The sequence below is a fragment of the Ambystoma mexicanum genome, chromosome 2q (assembly GCF_040938575.1).
Source record: "Ambystoma mexicanum isolate Mex_15411 chromosome 2q, UKY_AmexF1_1, whole genome shotgun sequence".
NCBI classification, from domain to species: domain Eukaryota; kingdom Metazoa; phylum Chordata; class Amphibia; order Caudata; family Ambystomatidae; genus Ambystoma; species Ambystoma mexicanum.
In genome coordinates this window covers 239,445,514-239,466,936 of record NC_090924.1, presented here as the reverse complement: position 1 = coordinate 239,466,936, position 21,423 = coordinate 239,445,514, and the positions used below count along the sequence as shown (strand labels likewise).

The following is a 21,423-nucleotide window of genomic DNA, read 5'->3' as shown; positions in this document are numbered from 1 at the left end:
TTCCCATAGGCTTAGCTGTCTGCACACAAGACCCCCTGATTTTTGTTAAAATCCTCTAAGAGTGAATTTAAACAATTGATCTTCCAGTAGGACACTCGATAATATGGTTTATAGTGATTGCATCGAATGCCAAAGCATTGAATGCCTTAGCATCTAAAAAAAAAGCAACGAAAAAAAAGAACTGAATGCATTTTTTTTCTCCAGTTTTTTGTAATGGGGCATCTCCCATCCCCCTTTTTTTACTCCTTAAAACCCATTATAACTAAAATAAAACCTTTTCCTTTGAAAAAATGCATTTGATTTTTTTTTCGATGTATTTTTTTAGATGCTTTTGGCATTCAGTGCTTTGTATTCGATGCAATGACTGGATACCGATAATATAGCCCCACAATGCATGCGCCTGATAACCATCGCATGCATCATTTCCAATACATTGGAAGAACTGTACCATATCAAGTACATTGCTACGATGCACTTACATCGGTTAGTTGAGTTAGAAAGACGAAGGCTTCAGCGGAGTCAGGCCAGGCGAGCTGTATCCAGAACTCCCGGATTTGAGAGAAACAGGCTGTAACATCCACCGCAGAACTGCTGTGTTTGGAGAGTGAATCTACGTACTCCAGCTGTTGGAAAGAAAGAGTCGGCATCACCACACCTTCCGAGTCTACATCCCAGTGATTTGCATCAAAACAACCAAAAGAAACACAACCAATTCATAATCCAACCCCATCCCAGACAAATAACACTAACATCAATCTATTGGGGACTACCACCTGTGATCATGCCATCAATCCTGGACTCATTGCTTCCTCCTTACCCAATGCAGGAGAGCCCGGCTACAGGCTCCTACTACTAGGGTGAGCTATCCAGCCATCCCTGCTAGGGGTGAGATCTCTCGGCCTCACTACTGTCCAGCCGTCCCTGCTAGGGTGAGACCTCTCTCGGCCTCACTACTGTCCAGCCGTCCCTGCTAGGGTGAGACCTCTCGGCCTCACTACTGTCCAGCCGTCCCTGCTAGGGTGAGACCTCTCGGCCTCACTACTGTCCAGCCGTCCCTGCTAGGGTGAGACCTCTCGGCCTCACTACTGTCCAGCCATCCCTGCTAGGGTGAGACCTCTCGGCCTCACTACTGTCCAGCCATCCCTGCTAGGGTGAGACCTCTCGGCCTCACTACTATCCAGCCATCCCTGCACCTATGTTGGCTCAATGACTTAACAAGCTCTTAACCTGGCAGGCGATGGAATCACACACACAGTGTATAGCGACAAATACAATAAACAAATACCTGAGATATATAAAACTTAAGGATGCATTGCAGTGAACGAACTGCTGCATCGTTGTACAGGTGAACCTTTTGGGGGTGATACTGTAATTGCTCCCATCGCCTTTTGCAAAGCAGCTCGTGGAGGTGCTCCGTAGCATCCATGGCTTTTGTTGGTGTATTGTATAGAACAAGCTTTTCCAAAATAGAACAAAATGGTACACTATTTCCTAAAAAGTTAAACATTGGGATGACTATATTTTCCTGTGTGGAAATGTAACATGATTTACGGGAGGAAAGCAGCAGAAGAAGGTCTAATCCAACCAACAGGGCTGCCTGGGGAGGCTAATGAGACCTGGCTAATTTCTGGAGCATCCATGAAAGGCGGGGGTCAGAGGAAATAAAACGTAAACACGGTTGCAGAGCAAACGTGGAGCGTGCATTTTGTCAGATCATGCTGAAGTGGAAGGTTTGGACATTGCCTTCAATGGCAAATTTGCCAGAGCATGCCTTGACTAAGCTGAAAGGTCTGGCATCATACATGTAGAAGGTCATGCCTTTTCTCATGTGTGGGCTTCACAAATAATCGTACCCTTTACGTTTATCAAGTCAGATCCATTGGCTTCAGGAAGGCTGGTTTGGCTAGTTGGTAAGGTATTTTCTGACAACCTAAGCAACAGGTTCAAAGCAGTCCATCCATTTCAGCCGAAGGCATGTAGCCTGTATGTACGGCGATATCAATTCACCGTAAGATGGCTAGAAGAGATATGCAATGACTAGCATAGTCTACAAAGAAACAAAACAGTACAATCTAGAAGGACAAAAGTAGTTCTCACTGGTTGGTAATATTCCTGAGTTCCAGGACGAAGAAATCCAGTTGTACAGGAAATGTCTTATCCAGCCAGAATATTGACCAGGTACCCATACCACACACATGTTCGTTTTGCTTAATTTCTATCATTACACTGCAGGAAATAAGGATGGAATAGCAGGCAAGATAGCTCAGTGGTTTAAGCGCTAGCTGCTGTGATCTGAAAGTCACAGGTTTGAATCCCAGCAAGGCCAACTCAGCCTTTCATCATTGAGATTGATAAATGAGTACCAACTTCAGTTGTGTGACACTGTATGCAAATGTGTTTGCTGTAAAGCGCTTTAGCGAAAGCGCTATATAAATAAAACATCATTCTCATTATGGGATGCTTCCCATAGCGGATACTTCAATGCAAGCAGAGAAATTGTACCTCAACCTTGTGGATTGTCCAAACCACGAGGATCTTTAGATGTTCTCATTGGAAAGAAAGAGGACATTGACTCATGGAATGAAGGGAATTAATACACACCTAACTAATAGAAAGGAACCTTAATTATACTGTAGGCCAAAACATAACATGCTAAACAAAAAACTCCATTCAGTAAAAGTGAAGAACTTCCTTATGGTATTGCAACAGAACAAATAGTACTCCACTTGACTGCAAAGTATTACTATGAAATAAAGTTATATTCGTAACCTTGAATATAAATGTGCTCATTAAAAAAAGATAACATTGTGAAACATACAAATTCATAAAAAACATTCATGTTCAATGAAGCTTGTCTTGACTACCAAGTGTATATTAGAACACCCTTTCGGATGTTTCTCAATCTTGATTGGTCAATCTGCGGTCTATACAAACTGGTATAGCCCGCAGATTGGTTACAGCCCGTAAATTGGGTGTTCGCAAAGCAATCAGCTTCAACGTTGTATTCTGCAACGTTGAAGCTGCTTGCTTTTGTGTATATGAAGGTGTACATATACACCACTGTATACGAACACTTTCACATGCACCAAAGCAAGCAGCTTCTACCTTGTATTCTGCAACGTTGAAGCTGTATGCTCTGGTGTTTATATACACCCGTGTTCTCAGCAGCATTTTTGTAAAATAACGAATATGTCTGAGATTTCAGGATTGCGCCTGTTAATCCTGACGGTGCACTGTTGTGCACTACGAGGAAATCCAGGCCCACTTGAAAATACTGGTGGAGCCTGGGTGTACTGATTTGGCGCAGTGAATCATGCTCTTTAGCACATTCACTGCGCCAAGTTCAGAATCCGGTCCTGAGGGTGTTCTAATAGCTTTATAGACCTACAGCGAGGGCCGTACTGGGCGTTATGGTCCCTCATACCTCATTAACTCGGTCTTCAGAGCCCATAACGCCCGGTACGGCCCTCGCTGCAGGTCTATAAAGCTATATTATATAACACCACAAACCCAATATGGTTGCCAAAACTGTTTTTTGTGTTACAATGACAAAAACGCACAGGATCAAAGAAGAGACCACAACAATGTCTCAGACATTGTGCACATTTTTAGACCCAACTGAGCCCCTCATGTTTCAATCCCTGCACAGTTATTATGGGGATTATCCTCAAGGACATCACCAAATGTGTGGTGTACATACAATGATTCAAAACCTGAAAGATATTTGTCCAGAGGAGCATGATCAAATAAGTGCAACCAAAGCTTTCACCAGCTATTCACAAGTTCAATAGCAAAGTCATTTCTTACTGACCTTAAAAATTAGGAATGTCACTCAAAAATTACCACAAACATCCCCAGACATGTTTTGGTCTTGTTGAGCCTCATCAGTGCGGAGTAGCTTGGGTCTCTTGGTGCAGCAGGCACAGGAGCCATGTCTGGGCATACCGATCCCATTTGGAGTGACTAAGCAAAATAAAAGATGTGATGGCTGGAAGGTTTGGAATTAATCCTAACCTCTGGCATTGCTCTGGGCAACCGTCCAGACCATTGTTCTTGAGCCTGCCAAACCATTACAAAAGAGGAAAGACAAATGCAAATCAGGCTTGGTCCCACCTCGAAAGGGGCAGTCAAGCCTGTACTGCTTGGTCACATCCCTTTTGCACAAGACCACAAGCATCCCCAGATGTGTTTTGGCCTCAGTGGGCCTCATCAGTAAGGATTAGCTTGGGTATCTAGGCCCAGCTGTCACCCTGAGTCTGAATAATATGCCCAAATGTGGGTCCCGTGCCTGCTGGGCCTAGAGACCCAAGCTTCTCCTCGTACAGAAGGGATGTGACCTAGCAGCACAGGCTGGACTGCCCCTTTTGGGGTGGGACCAAGCTCAATTTGGGGCTTTCCCCTTTTGAAAGAGCTTGCAAGCAAAGAATGATGGTCTGGAGGGTTGCCAGAGCAATGCCAGAGGTTAACATTAATTCCAAACCTTCCAGTCATCGCCTCTTTTGTTTTGCTTAGTTTTAAGGTGATGGCATGACTGTACACATTTCACATCAACTGTACCAACAGGAGTATAGGTTTCATAGTATGTACATTATGCAGTTTACACCTGAAAAATAACATCAGTCAGGATTGATTTTCATGTTACATTTCAGGGGATGTAATAAATGTAAATTTTTAATACAAACTGTACCAAGAGGCATATGATTTTTGCAGTTCATAGATTACACAATTTACAGTTTAGGAAAGTTAGGGCTTACTTTGATGTTTTCAGGAGCTGCAATTGCATGGGAGAAGTCATATATGCCTCTCATATGTATTAAAAACACACATTAAAGTTAAAGTTCCCTTTAATGTGAGCTTTCATAGGTATATGAGGCACACAATGCACAAGCAGAATGAAGGTATATTTCATATTAAAACCCTACATGTATGTGTGTGAGATTAACATTTTGTATATGAACACTAATAACACACACTCACACTATGCACCCTCTTAAAACACATTCTAATCTATGGCACATGCCTATATGACATTCACTCCTATGACAGGTGCTCCTGTGACACGTGCTATGATATGCTCCTACTACACACACACATACACAGGCACATGCTCCTATGACATGCATTTCTACATCATGCACTCCTACAACAAACACTATTCCAAAACACATTCCTACAACACGTACTCCTACCACGCGGGTGCCTACAATATGCGCTGCTATGACTCACACTCTTACGACACACATTTGTATGACACTTGTTCTTATGACACATGCACCTAGGACAGGTGAACTATGAAATATTCACCTACAACACCTGAACACATGTGCTTCTATGACATGTGCGACACACACACCTATGACACACACTCCTACAACACATGCTCAGACTACACACACACACACACACACACACACACATGCTCCTACGACACATGCTCCTATGACATTTGCGCATACAACATGCACTCCTACAACACTCTTACAACACATATTCCTACCACATGGGTGCCTACAACATGCACTGCTATGACTCTCTTATGACACACACTTTAATGAAACTTGCTCTTATGACACATACGCCTACAACAGTACAAAACTGAAAAGTTATATATGCCTCTCACACGTATTAAACACATTAAAGTTAAAGTTGACTTTAATGTGATCTTTCATATGTATAGGGAGCATACGATGTACAAGCAGCATATGAGACACACTTACCACACACTCTCATGACACATTCCTAAAACACTCGCTCCTACGATGCACACTCCTATGATACATGTTCCTATAACAGGCACACCTACTACACACGTACCTATTACACAAAACATCTGGACGTACGACACATACTCCTGCAATGGATGCTCTGATTACACACACTCTTACGACACACACTCTTATGATGCACACTCCTACAAATGCACTCCTACAACTTGCACCCCTATGACACATGCAGCTACTACACATGCTCCTACTACACACACAACATGTGCTCCTGCGGGCTGCACTCTTACAACATGCACTTGTACAACACATGGTTCTACATCATACACTCTTACAACACATACTTCTACCACACAGACACCTACTACATGTGCTGCAATCATGTACGCAGAGTATATGAGTTTAACATTTGGTAGCTTACAAAATTAACATCTCTTTAAAACTCACATCAAAGGCAAGTCAGGACTAAATTTGATGCTAGTTTTAAGGAGAATAAATAAATGTATAATGTTTATACTAACTGTACGAAGAGGAGTATGAGTTACAAAGTTCCTTCTCGAGCTCTCCGCTCATCCACCTCCAACTCTCTGAGGGTCAGACGCTTCTCCAAGCAGAGAGTTGGGGGCAGATCTATCTCCTCAGCTGGGGCCTCCCTCTGGAACAGCCTCCTTGCCTCTCTCAAACTTCAGCAGAACCACCTCCGGGTCCAGAAGCAACTCAAGGCCTTCCTTTTTGCTTCTGCTTTCTCTCTTCCTCTTCCCTGCTGATGCACCTGATTGCTCCATGGACAGGTCTCCTGGCCATCCTCTGAACTCGGGCCCAGGCTCCTGAATGTCCAGTTGCCCTTGCACTGCCTCCAGGCTCTCCAGCACTTTAGTGTCTGCATCTGCAACCCTACAGTCCCTTCTCTCTGCACTTATGAGCCACCGGCTGGCTGCACTTGTGAGTTAACTGCACTTCCCCCTGGCACTTCTCCCCTTCCGTCTTCCGCGCACTTGCACGATTTGAATGACACAAGGCCTAGTAAGATCATTATTTTGTCCTTCATTGTTTCCTCCTACTTGTCTTGTCGCACCTAGAAACACTTGTGTACAGGCGTGTTATAAATGCCACATCATATCATATCATACATTATACAGTTTACATCTTAAAAAAACTACATCAGCCAGAGCAGACTTTGATATTAGTTTTCAGGGGATGCAACAAATGTAAATTTTTCATACAAACTGTAATTTACATCTTTTAAAAACAGACAGGAAAGTCAGCTTACTTTGATGTAAGTTTTCAGGAGCTATATATTACATACAAGTACGAATTGGAGAAATCACTTACGCCTCTCATACGTATCAAAATGCACATTAAAGTTAAAGTCGACTTTAATGTGAGCTTTCATACATTTAGGTGACATACAATGCATAAGCAGAATGGAGGTACATTTTTTATTAAAACCCTACACGTACATGTATGAGATTAACATTTTGTAAATGAACACTTATAACACAAACTCTTAATATGCCCTTTTTTAGAACACACGTTCCTAGGATATGCATGTATGTAACATACACTCCTACGCTCCTATGACTTGTGCTCCTATGACACACGCTTCTATGAAATGCGCTCCTACAACACACGGTCCTATGCCACCCTCTTATAAAACATACTAATTTGACGTGTGCACCTCAGATATGTGCACGTACAACATGTGCACCTATAACAAGTGCACATATCACACCTGCACCTACAACACATGCACCTACAACATGTGGACATGCGATGTGTGGACATACAACACACACTCCAACACACATGCTTCCATAATAGGTGATCTGATGACACACCCTCCTATGACACACGCTTCTTCAACACACTGTCCTACATTATAGGCTCCTACAACATATTCTTCTACAACACATGTTCCTACAACACACATGACACGCAATCTTTCAACAAACTCTCTTAAGACACAGAAACATTCAACACACTCACATATGACACATACACTTGTTCATTGCACTGTTATGCAACATGTCTTATGCCACCCCCCCACACACACACACACACTTAAACGACATTGCTCTTATAACACATGCTAGGTGTACAACAAACATTCAGAATCAATAATCACGTAACTGTAAGAAAAAGTTGAAATTATTAGAAAAAGAAATAATTTACAAAAGGGTTCAGGTTGAACCAACAAAAACTTAAAGTCTACAAACATCAGAAATAATATTGTTAAGATAACAACATAATGAACTTTATTAATGAATTAAAAAAATATTATATTAAAATCAAACATCATAGTAACCTTAACTTATCCTGTTTTGTTTTGCAATATTTTGTTTTTGCTCTGAAATGCGGCAGTTGCGGTAGTCCAGCGGCAAGCAGATGTCAAGGAGGGGTCAAACTGACAAAGGCTGTGGTTTGAGGCAATGCTTGAGCAATGTGAATTGTGGACATCATAAGGTTCAGTTTGACGGTTGAGGTTCGATAGCGTACGCGCTGATGATGGGATGCACAGGCAAGTTGGTTTGATGCTGTGCTCGAAGGATGCATTTATGAGCGAACATTATTGTCAGTTTGATCGTCAACTGGATTGGCAAGAAGAAATTGGTGGTTTGAGTGGCATTTCAAGTGTTGCATGTGCAGTGATGCTTCTTTGTTCCAGCTCAGGCAACAATGTGCTGGCACGGTTCAGCAGTGAATTTTCTTTAACGTGTTGTACTGCGGTTCGATGGTTGGTGAGTGCCAAATGCAGCTATGGAGGGCATGTTGGTTTGAATGGGGTCAAACGCACTCAACACACGGCTCACAAAGGGTTGACAGTGAAAGTGACCTAATGCTGGCTGTCTTGGCTCTCAGGAGCTGTGAGCCCTAGGGGTCTAGGGGACAACAGTAGTCCTTTTCTCGGGCTTCCATACACTGGGGAGGCTGGCACACCTTTTCAGGGCTTTATCAGTGCAGTGAGGTCCTAGGTATCAGTGTTGCTGGCAGAGAGATAGGTCCTTTTTCAGGAGCAGGTCACCCCCAATGTGACCTGTGGGTGGCTATGGGACAGAGCTTGCCTATGTCTTGAACTACCTGTCTTCACCTCACAACTGTAGGACTTTGGAAAGGACTGCTCTCCTAACAGGGTGCAGCGAAAGGTTCTTCAAGGGTTGAAGTCTAGAGATGATTCAAAGAAGGAGCGGGATATCCCTTCTTTTAAAGTCAGAAATCTACAGATGACTGGTCAAAAGCAAACCTCCTTTAAGGGTCCAATTCCTGTTCTTGGAAAAGGAGACTTTGCCTTCTGACATCACACACAATGTGCTTTGTGTTAAAGGAAGTGGAGGGGACAGAAAGGAAGAGAGGTAAAGAGAGAAAGAAAACAAGATGGTGGCACCTTCCTCCAGCTGGTTGGATCCCCCTCTGTCTACCCTAACCCTGCTCCCTTTCTTTGCCAGTAGCATCAAAGGCCCTTTTGGTATGAGGCACACAGTGTGAGGCTAGTCTTTTGGAAAGGGTGTGTCTTTTGATTCCTGTTCCCAAGACAGCTTCCCGTGGAGTGGGTGTCTCTCTGGTGAGGGTGTTACCTGCCCTCACAAAGAATCAAAGAGAGACAATCCATGGGCTACAGTCTTGTTGGGAGCAGCAGAGAAAACCTGGCTGCGGGGAGTACACATAACTCTTATGCAGCTGAGCGGGGCTGATACATGTGTGATATCAAATTAATGTGGCTTTGATCATTATGAGAGATGCTAGCCTCCCTACCTCAAACTCAGGTAGGACTTATATGTACAGTTTAACGTGCCACCTTAATAGCAACTCTCATAGTTAGTTTGTTATTGGAACAGAGGTGCATATCTAAAGTGCAGCCCCTGTGCTTTAGTGACTTGGATGTCACCGCATCTGTCAAGAACGCACCTGTGACCGGAGCCTACTCTGGGCTACTGGAGAGCAGGTGCTGCAAATCGGACTACTGATTCAGCAGGACACAGGCATACACTATCTTTTGGCATGGAGCTTATGAAAGGGGGACCTGGTTTGCAGGTCACCCTTTCTGAGATGGAATGTCATGATGCCTACCCCCGGGGACCCAGACCAAGTCCAGCAACCCCGGAAGCGGGCATCAAGTTATTCCAAGCAAGCCCAACAACCCATGCTAGGGGCTATTTGGGTGCAGTCCTGGCGTCTATGGCGCCAGGCTTATAAGGAGAGTCAGTCCTGGCGCCATAGGCGCAAGGCTCATAGATTAAAACTTACCTGATGCAGACCATGCTGCAAGAGCTCCAAGCCAAAAGAGGCTTGGAAGGGACTACTTTACCTAGGGACTATTTTTTACTCAGGTGGGGCTATGGAGGAATACTTACCTGGGACTACCTTGGAGGCTATTTAAACCACGCCCGAAGAGCAGCACACGCTTCGCGTTATTGGGCATCCAGCAGCGTAATGCTCACCGTGCCTGCAAGTCTGCATTCAGTCCTCTGCCACGTCCGCCTCGAGTCTGGAGCTCCTAGAAAAAGGGAGAAAGAAGGAGAAAAGGTTAGAACAAGAGAAATACCTTTGATCCTTACCTGAATTCCCGATCCACCGCGCCTTCGAGCTGGAAGAAAGAAGTTATTTTATGCGCGTTGCCTCGCCTAATGCAGCGCCGCACTGAACTCACCGGCCTTCACAGCATCTTCACATTCCACCGCATCCTTCTGCATGTTCCCGCCGCACTCCGCACCTAAGGGGAACACAAGAAGAGCAAGGTGAGCCAAGGGAATAAACAGAGGCAATATTAGTTATCCCCCCGTAGACTTACCTGATTTTACCACCGGGGTACTATTCCTCTTCACAGGTCGGCGCAGCTTCCACTGCATCCTGCCGTACCCCTGCCCCTAAGGGGAAACAAAAGGACAGCAAGGTGAAACAAAGGGACAAACAAGGGGAAACCTCCTCACCACAACAGACTTACCTGATTTTAACGCCGGAGGCATTATTCCCAGAGATTTCATACTTTCTCTCAGTGCCTGAATAAGGGAGAAAGCAACAGGTTACATACTGACATTATTTTATCGAACTGTGTTGGATAATACAAATCCTTACCTGAATATTACCGGTTGCCATGAGGAACTCTTCGCTAGGGTCAAGCTGCAACCTGCATTGAATCGGACAAGAGTGAAAGTCAGACATTTGAACTCTTACGAACTACATACTTACGGAGTCTTGCCGGAAATCTCAGAGTCAATATTGTTCTGGAACTCACCAATTCCTTCGAGCTAGTGAAGCAACTGGTTATCTACGCGCCCCTTTGCTCAAAGCAGGATGGAGAGCTCATCTTTCCAAACCATCAGGAGAGACTATAAGAGGGGACATCAAAGGTGATCAGTGGGGAGAACAGCAGGGGTGGGGGGGGTTAACGCTCAACTCCACGGGTGGTTAATTCCCTTTCTCCATTTGCAGAATAATATTCCTACGGGCCAAACAAACGAAGTTAGGTGGGCCAGTCCAGCCCGTCATCTCGGCACTACGCGTCACATTGGTGGAGACCGCAGCTGTCCAGTTCAGATCAACGCCCCTGTGGGAGCCAGGTGAGCGTAACAGAACGTGAAGCTTACCCACAAATTCCCACCCGGGCGTTATGGATACCTCAGAAACTGGCCAATTGGCCCAATTACTAGGGGAACTGAGGGCTGAAGTGCATTCCGCCCGTCAAGAAACCAATGCTCTTAGGAGAGAACTGATTTTGTCAAAGGAGCGAACTGATGATCTTGCTAGGCAACTACTGCAAAGCCAGGCTGGACAAGCACCCCTACCAGGACCCGGGGGAAATCCAGCTCCTGTGTCATCGAGTAACCCTGTGCAAATAAACCTACCAGGAACTATTCCATTAGCTCCGCCCGAACGCTTTGCCGGGGATCCCAAAAGGTTCGCCGTGTTTATGAGCCAATGCCGCTTGCACTTTTTATGCAGACCTGGAGCCTTCCCTAACGATCAAGCCAAGGTAGCCTTTGTATTGTCATATCTCAGTGGCAGTGCAGCTGATTGGTCAATTCCACTAGTTACTCAGGATGACCCAATTCTTCGGGATTGTCAGGGCTTTCAAATGAGCATGGAAAGACTATTTGCCCGGCACTCTCAAGGACAGGCCCTGGATAATTAACTTTTGTCCCTACGACAGGGTAACCAGGACCTTCTATCCTATATCGCGACCTTTAATAGGTTGATAGTGGAAACTGGATGGCCTGAGGTAAAACGAATAACGTTATTTCATCGAGGGCTTCGAGGAGAACTCAAGGATGTCTTGGCTCAAGTCGTGAACCCACCTCAAGACTGCGCTGAATATATAGACTTAGTGGTCCAGTTAAATCACAGACTTCAGAACAGAAAGGCTGATCGAGCCAAGTTTGAGAATCGGGTGTTGGTCAAAACCCACGCTAACCCCAAATGAGCAGATGCTTCAGAACCCATGCAAATCGGAGGGGTTAAAGGAGCCTTAACCCAGAAGGAAAGAGAAAGAAGACGGCAAATGCAATTGTGTCTATATTGTGGAACTTCTGGGCATTTTCTACGGGATTGCCCTGTAAAAGCACCCAAGAAGGTGGTAGGAGCTGCTGATAAAAGCCATATGGCGTCAGGCTCGGGAAACGACCACGCCCGATAAGCGTAGAGATCCGCTTGCCGAGCTTGAAGAAGGATACTCAGACCTCGCATTTCATCATACCAATGGTCCTCGTAGATCCAAGGCAGCCATCGCGTATGCACGCAGTAAGGGCATACATTGATAGCGGGGCCATAGGAAACTATGTGGACTACGAATTGGCTTCCAGGATGAATCTACCTCTCTGCCGAAAAACCACCTCAGATGTCATCACCACAGTCGATGGAACTGAAATTGCCTCTGGGCCTGTAACTCATTCCACCGTAGAGATGGCACTATTGGGTCAGGATGGGCATCGAGAGACTATTGTGTTTGATCTAATCAAAGCCCCACAGTTCCAAATAATACTTGGGATACCTTGGTTGGAAACACATAATCCTTGTATTGATTGGCGAGAGAAGAGAATAACCTTCCCGGATTGTGCACAAACCTGTTACCCAAAGAAAAATCTGAACGCAGGCCTGGCCACAGTAACCACAGCAGTCGTGCAACTACCTACAGAATATCAAGAATTCCAGGATGTCTTCCAAAAAGAAAAGGCAAACACCTTACCACCTCACAGATCGTATGATTGTCAAATCGATCTCATACCTGGTGCACACCCCCCTTGTAGAAGGATGTACGCCCTTACGGAACCTGAGAACCTTCACCTATGACAATACTTAGACCTTAGACCAGTACCTTGCTAATGGCTTCATTCGCCCATCCAAGTCCCCTGCATCTTCAGCTTTGTTCTTCGTGCCCAAAAAGGAAGGTGACCTCAGAACGTGCATAGACTACCGCGCATTGAACCAGATAACTGTTAAGAACCGATACCCATTGCCTCTGATCCCTGAACTACTAGACCAAGTGAAAGACGCTTGCATATACACTAAGTTAGATCTCGGGGGGGCATACCATCTGGTACGTGTAAAAGAGGGCGACGAATGAAGACTGCTTTTCGCACTAAGTATGGGTTATTCGAATACCAGGTGATGCCTTTCGGGTTGTACAATGCACCAGCAGCCTTCCAATACTTTATGAACGATGTCCTTCGTGAACTCATTGACGTTTGTGTTATCGGATATATCGATGATATTCTAGTATACTCCTCTTCAGAATCTGACCATGTGAAGCACATTCGAGCAGTCCTTGAGAAATTGCACCAGCACAAACCATATGCAAAACTGGAAAAATGCGTTTTTCATGCCACAGAAGTTGAATTCCTTGGGTTTATGCTGACCCCAAGAGGAGTCCGAATGCACGCACGAAAGGTGGACGCAATCCTTAAGTGGCCATCACCAAGTTCAGTTAAAGGAGTACAAAGCATGCTCGGCTTTGCCAATTTCTACCGCAGATTCATCCCGGATTTTTCACATGTTGTACATCCCATCACAGCACTCTTGCAAAAAAATAAACGCTTTATGTGGACTGAAGAAGCTGAAAATGCCTTCCAAGAGCTGAAAGCGAAATTCAGGTCTGCACCTGTATTAAAGCACCCGCGCCCTGAACTTTCATACATAGTGGAAACTGATGCATCCAGTCTAGCCCTGGGAGCTGTCCTGTCCCAAAAAGACCCTGAAACTGGCCAGCTGCACCCAGTAGCATTTTGGTCCAGAAAGTTCTTGGCACCCAAGTTAAACTATGCGGTTACCGACAAGGAGTTATTAGCCATTAAATCCGCCTTCAAGGCTTGGCGGCATTATCTTCTCGGTGCCAAGCATACCATTACTGTGATCACCGATCACCGGAACTTACAGTATTTAAAGACAGCCAAGGCCCAATCGTCACTCCAACTCCGCTGGGCATTGTTCTTTGCCGAGTTCGATTTCGTGATAACCTATCGATCTGGTTGTAAGAATGGTAAAGCAGGCGCCTTATCCGGAATAGGGATGGGAGAGGCAGAAGTGAACCCAGAACCAGTACCTATAATTTCCAAACAAAGGATTCTTGGCAAGACTATTTACAGACACTAGAGGACATTCAGGTAAAGATCCAGCAACTCTTTGATCCTACAGCCCTGCAGGACTGGGTAAAGAAAGGCCCGGACTACTCTGTCACCAATGACCTGCCTTATTACCAAGGTCGGCTATTTCTGCCACACAAGGAACTACAAGAGCTAGTCATTTCCCGTTATCATGATACCCTATTGGAGGGGCACCCAGGTATTGCAAAGACTGAAGCTAAAATTAAGAGACAATTCTGGTGGCCCACCTGGCGAAAGGAAATTAAATCATTTGTGATGTCTTGTGGCATTTGCACCCAAAACAAAAGTCAGAAGAAAAAACCAGCTGGACTCTTACAACCTTTAGACATTCCGCCTACACCATGGCACACCTTATCCTTAGACTTTATTACTGATCTACCCCCATGCAATGGATTTAACACCATTCTAGTTATTGTGGATCTTTTTTCCAAGATGGCCCACTTTATTCCTTTAAAGGGATTACCTCAGCTTCAATCCTGGCCAAGGAGTTCCTCGAAAACATTGTTTGCATACATGGATTTCCGTCCGTATTGGTCTCTGACCGGGGCAGTCAATTCATTTCACATTTTTGGAAAAAATGTTGTCAATTGGCACAAATCGATGTGAGGTTATCGACCAGTCACCACCCCCAAACCGATGGTCAAATGGAGAGGACCAACCAGACTCTCGAACAATATCTGCGTTGTATGTTACATCAGACTGAGAGTAATTGGAAAGACATTCTTTGGATCGCCGAATATGCATACAATAATTCAGTATATTCTGGAACTGGACAAAGCCCCTTTTATACCTTATATGGGCACCATCCTCGAACCTCAAACCTTGACTCACCCCAACACTTAGAAATGCCCGCAGTGGACCATCTGCACGCTACGATTACACAAGCCTTTAAGGAAGCAACTGCACATTTAAAACAGGCGAAAGAAAAATACAAGAAAGATGCTGATCGGCATAGAAGTGATACTCCACAATACCAGATAGGGGACCAATTATGGTTAGCCACAAAACACATACCTCTAAAGGGAACACGGACCTTTAACCCCAGATATTTGGGACCTTACTCTATTAAGGCCATTATCAACACGGTGGCTGTCAAGTTGGATTTACCTGCTAATATGCAAATCCACCCGTCTTTCATGTGTCACTTTTGAAGCCAGTGCAACCAGAGACAAGACTAACCAAGCCACCAGACCGCATCCTTGTAGACGGGGAACCCGAATTTGAAGTTAAGAACATCCTGGACTCCAAGCTGATAAAGTCAAAACTTTTTTATTTAATCGACTGGAAAGGTTACGGACCACAGGAAAGCTCATGGGAACCTAGTGACCACGTTCATGCACCCCGATTGGTGAAAAAATTCCACCGAAATTTCCCAGACAAACCGAAACCACAGGGAAGAACGACTTTAGGAGGGGCCTTGGGGGGGAGTGCTATCATGATGCCTACCCCCGGGGACCCAGACCAAGTCCAGCAACCCCGGAAGCAGGCATCAAGTTATTCCAAGCAAGCCCAACAACCCCTGCTAGGGGCTATTTGGGTGCAGTCCTGGCGTCTATGGCGCCAGGCTCATATGGAGAGTCCGTCGTGGCGCCGTAGGCGCCAGGCTCATAGATTAAAACGTACCTGATGCAGACCATGCTGCAAGAGCTCCAAGCCAAAAGATGCTTGGAATGGGCTACTTTACCTAGGGACTATTTTTTACTCGGGTGGGGTCGGGGAGGAATACTTACTTGGGACTACTTTGGAGGCTATTTAGACCACGCCCGAAGAGCAGCACACGCTTTGCGTTATTCTGCATCCAGCAGCGTAACGCTCACCATGCCTGCAAGTCTGCATCCAGTCATCTGCCACGCCCGCCTCGAGTCTGGAGCTCCTAGAAAAAGGGAGAAAGAAGGAGAAAAGGTTAGAACAAGAGCAATACCTTTGATCCTTATCTGAATTCCCGATCCACCGCGCCTTCGAGCTGGAAGAAAGAAGTTATTTTATGCGCGTCGCCTCGCCTGCTGCAGCGCCGCGCTGAACTCACCGGCCTTCGCAACATCTTCACATTCCACTGCATCCTTCTGCATGTTTCCGCCACACTCCGGCACCTGAGGGGAACACAAGAACAGCAAGGTGAGCCAAGGGAATAAACAGAGGCAATATTAGTTACCCCCCCATAGACTTACCTGATTTTACCACCGTGGGTACTATTCCTCTTCACGGGTCGGCGCAGCTTCCACTGCATCCTCGCCGTACCCCGGCCCCTAAGGGGAAACAAAAGGACAAACAAGGGGAAACCTCCTGACCACAACAGACTTAGCTGATTTTACCGCCGGAGGCATTATTCCCCGAGACTTCATACTTTCTCTCAGCGCCTGAATAAGGGAGAAAGCAATAGGTTACATACTGACATTATTTTATCGAACTGTGTTGGATAATACAAATCCTTACCTGAATATTACCGGTTGCCACGAGGAATTCTTCGCTAGGGTCAAGCTGCAACCTGCAAGGAATCGGACAAGAGTGAAAGTCAGACATTTGAACTCTTACGAACTACATACTTACGGCGTCTTGCCGGAAATCTCAGAGTCAATATTGTTCTGGAACTCACCAATTCCTTCGAGCCAGTGAAGCAACTGTTTATCTACGCGCCCCTGCGCTCAAAGCAGGATGGAGAGCTCATCTTTCCAAACCATCAGGTGAGACTATAAGAGGGGACATCAAAGGTGATCAGTGGGGAGAACAGCGGGGGTGGGGGAGGTTAACGCTCAACTCCACGGGTGGTTAATTCCCTTTCTCCATTTGCAGAAGAATATTCCTACGGGCCAAGCAAACGAAGTTAGGTGGGCCAGTCCAGTCCGTCATCTCGGCACTACGCGTCACATTGGTGGAGACCGCAGCTGTCCAGTTTAGATCGACGCCCCTGTGGGAGCCTGGTGAGCGTAACATGGAATTACTCGCATAATGTTATTTATTAATAAGAATTAAAACAAAACAGAGCTTCTATACCCTTTCCAGGTGGTGTTTACTCACAGATACCCCTACAGATACCCACAAGGTTGAAGAATGTGGAGAGGAGGTTATTGTATGGTAGGTGGGAGACGCTCACAGGAGTGAAAAAGGAAAGAAAGGCAGGAAACCAGCAGAGCAGAGTGACAGAGATGTGGCCAAAGGGAGAAGGCAGTGTGACGAATCCAGGGAATTCCTCTCTTCAATCCAAGGTTGAGCCACCGCCTTTGGGACTATAGAGGTGAACCCACTATGCAATACCTTCCCTAGGGGACAGGGAAAGCAGAATCCCACTGGCGGACACCCCTCCCCTCAGGGGACAGGAATTCCCAAGTAAGGATTCCACATTATCTCTCTTCACTGTTAAGTCCCACATATTTTCTAGTTATACAGGAACAGCACAGGGTTTCATATACAGGGCCCCTTTAAGGTGGATGGCTTGGTTTCTGACCTTCATTTGTTGCCGCCCCTTTGTGAAACTCAGGAGCAATGGAATATTTTACTCCATTCCCGGGATAGACCTAAATATACCTGTACATCACCAGCATAAGGGGGAATCAGCCGTAGGGAGCGAGTAATGCCAGCTTGCACTGTTGCACAGAGGAGGGAGTCTCCCCTTCATAGGAAGAGCAGAACCGGAGAGCCACACAGTCGGCATGGTGGGTGGAGACACCAGGCAGCCCACTGAAAGCTGCAGCTTATTCGAAGGTGGATTTCCCGACGAGCCCGGGACCATTGAGAGAGATGAAGCAAAGCCATGCAACAGGAGACGTACCGGCTTCCTGCTTCTCCAACAATGAAGGGAAGAATCAAACTAAAGAAAAAGACTGCCCAGTCCAGAGCCAGGAGGAGAATATGGGCATGTGCTGGCCAGAGAGACCACTGCTGCTGGAAAGAAGCTATGCAGCATTACACGTGTAGCGGGTGGAAGGTGGTTAGGCCACAACCAAGACCACGCCAGGGTGATAATCTGAAGCCCCCAGAATGGAGTTGTGTTTTTGTGAATATCAACCGATACAAATCAGAGGAATCTGTTATTTTTAATACAGTCCTGAAGATGGCATAAAACCAGAAACTGTTTGGACTCGCTGATAAGGCCATCATTTTTGCAAAAGAACACAGAGAGACCCTTTTTTTGTCTTGTTGGATCTTCCAGGCTATGAGCTGGAAAATACTTTGAGAACTCTTCTGTAGGAGTTGAAAAACCAGCCACTATGGATTTATCCAAGGGGGAGAGTAATCCTATTCTAAGATAACACTCAGATTGTCTTTCTTTCATTTCATAGTAGTAGGAAAGATGTTAGGATAGCATAGGTTTGATAGAGAACAGAGTATACTTGTAATATAATATGACGAGCACCCTTTTGCTGTTTTTTTAAGTGTATGAAACTCCTCTTAGAGGTAGGGCTTAGAGGAGATTTTCTTTCTAAAATAAAACATCTTGGTCAAAGATGTCCTCATGTCTGTTTACTATGTATGACTTACCACAGAGGTCAAAAGGACACACTGATTTGGAGGTGGAGACATGAACAGGGGTGAAGGAAGAATGAGAGGCATGAGAATTGTGGAACAGACTAAGAGCCAGGAAGTAGGAGGAGAGTGCAATACCTAAAGGGGTGAAGTAGGATAAGAGACTACTCATTGGGATCTGGAGGGACAGAGAGGGTTCAAGAATGGAGTAGTAAGAAGGAGGAGACGTTGTTACAGAAATGTGGGTGCGGCAGCTGGAGGCTAGAATTGGAAAATGTTGAGGAGGAATGTACTCAGGAAGAGATGTTTACTAAGGAGAATTTGGAAGTGGAATGGTGGTATGAAGGAGGAGAATGGAAGAGAGTATTTAGAACAAGAGTGTGGCATGTAGTCAATAGGGAGGTTGTCAGTGAAGTGAGAACAGGAGGAAAAGACAAAATATATGAGAAGAAAGTTAGATGGGGAAGGACAATTTTATTGACGGAGAATTAAGGGAGAGAAATACCTGGTGATTTGTTGGAGGAGAACCGAGGCAAAGTGAAAATAGTTGATGAATGGTGGAGAAGGAAAGGGATAGAGTTAGAGAAAAGAGATAGTAAGTTGGTGCAAGAATTAATTTGAGAGGTAGATGAGTGGCAAACCAGAGGGGTGACATCAGAGGAGGTAGAGGTAGTAGACAGCCAGAAGGCAGACAGGAATGAGGAGGCTTTCCTCAGAGACTCAGAATATCTGAAAGCTATAACAATAAAGAGGGAGTCTAGAATAAAGCAGGCAAGTGAGAGCCCAGTGGAATCTCCAGCCTTTAGTTTAATAAATGTAATAAATCAGGTCTCAAAATGTGCACTCACAACTATCCATTGGCTAGTGATAATTGACACTTGGTGAGTAAGGAATGGTCTGCTGTGTGCATATGAAGAACTGAGGGGGCCAGTGACTTCTAATGCCTGGCTAGTAGCATGTAACCTGAAATTGGTACCCCCCTGATAAATCTTGTACACTTACTTTATTTGTGTTGTTTGGTCGCTGGATCCATAGCAGGGATGTCACACACCCTTTGTGCCAACTTGGATTCTTGCAGAAAATGGACAGTCTAGAATTTGGTTATCCCACAAAAAAAACGTTCTCAGTGTAGAGAACTCATTTCTGTCTGTCTAGGCATTTCCTTGAAAAATTAGTCATGGAGACCTGTGATTTTTACCAATTGTTATCATCTTAGGGTTCTGCATAATGGGTCCTTAATATATCTGTGTCCAGTGACACAAATATCCTTATGTTCGTTTTGATTAGATGGTCTTTAAACTCCGGGATAGAGTTCACTGATGTAGAGGTTTCCAATGTACTGTATGAAGTCCCTGCTGTTCTGCAGTACGACTCTGACAAACACATCTCAGTGTAGCTAATACCTCCATTCCCAGTTCTTACTTGTCTAACTCAAAAGCGATCGCTAATTGAAGGAGTGTGTATACAACAGCAGAGGCTCTGACATAAATGAAGTAGACACACACTCAATAGACAAACCTATGATTTCCTTTAACTTTAAAGAAGTTAAGGGACCCAAAGAAACAGCATACGCCTTTGTGTGCATTGGCTAATGCACAAAACCCCAACAGATGTACGCTGTTGTTCTTCTTTAATAAGCCCCCTAAGAAGCAAACATTAAAGAAGAAGTTGGGATTTCCCCTTTTCCCTTAGCAATTAACTAATCTTGATGTTGTTGCTTAAAATAGAGGTCACTGTTTGAGAACAGGTGTTTGGTATCCCAACGATTGATTACAGCATTCATGTGTTTGACAAACACAAACACGCTTGTTCAAAACACACACTGATTTCTAAACAAAAAATAAACTGGGTCCACATAGGAACTGCTGTTCTATAATGTCTATGTAATCATGAAACAAACATTGGGGACTTTGACTCCTTGAAGTCTGTTTGGTGTCCACCGAGGGTGACTCAGCGACAAGGGGAAGAAGCTATGATTAGTTTCCATAACATTCACTTAGCATTCTGTGGTCACAATTAAGAAGGGGATTGTGCAAATGACAAGCAACAGAATGTCTTCTAGTGCAGGTGACAACCACCGTTTGAGAAGGGAAAGCGGGATATGTCCCACCTTCGCATGGAGGATTCTTTAAGATATTGCATGCCTCTACAGTTACACATGTTTCTAGGATGGGTAAACCTGGTGTAAAAAACGAAATTTAGCAGATAAGTAAGATATGAATAAAACCTAAACAGATCAGCAGTGCAGGAGTTTAGGAATATGAACCGTATGGTCTTCGTTCCATTCAGGTAGGCTGGAAGATCCTTTGACTAGCTCCGCACAGAACCGTGACCTAATTAAAGTGGCAGTGCTCACACGCAAGGCAGAAAAGTGACTTATATAAACTCACCATGGCTGAGAGCCTTGGTGGCAGACCAAGGACTGGGATATTCACACTTTACATTGAATGTTCCCAGTGTGTGGCATCGGGTGGCTCCAGGAAGCAGGGATGTGAAGAACTACCTGCAGGTGGTACAGGGGGTTCCGCAGAGTGCCTGCTATTTCCTCAGTCCCTAGTGTAATGTCATCTGAGGGAGATGTGCATGGCAATTTGCAGCATTCATGATTATTTTATAAGGGAGTGGAGCTCCTTCCTCAGCCGCCTGAG

General features: G+C 45.1%; 1 protein-coding gene across 1 annotated transcript in view; it reads right to left on the bottom strand.

Annotated features, from left to right (window-relative positions):
* The window catches only part of BAIAP3 (BAI1 associated protein 3), a 2,154,334-nt gene that overhangs the window by 173,718 nt on the left and 1,959,193 nt on the right, over positions 1-21,423 (bottom strand). The window contains exon 23 of the mRNA XM_069647200.1: positions 480-623. Coding sequence (XP_069503301.1) covers positions 480-623 — 144 coding nt within the window. The remainder of the gene's footprint in view (positions 1-479; positions 624-21,423) is intronic.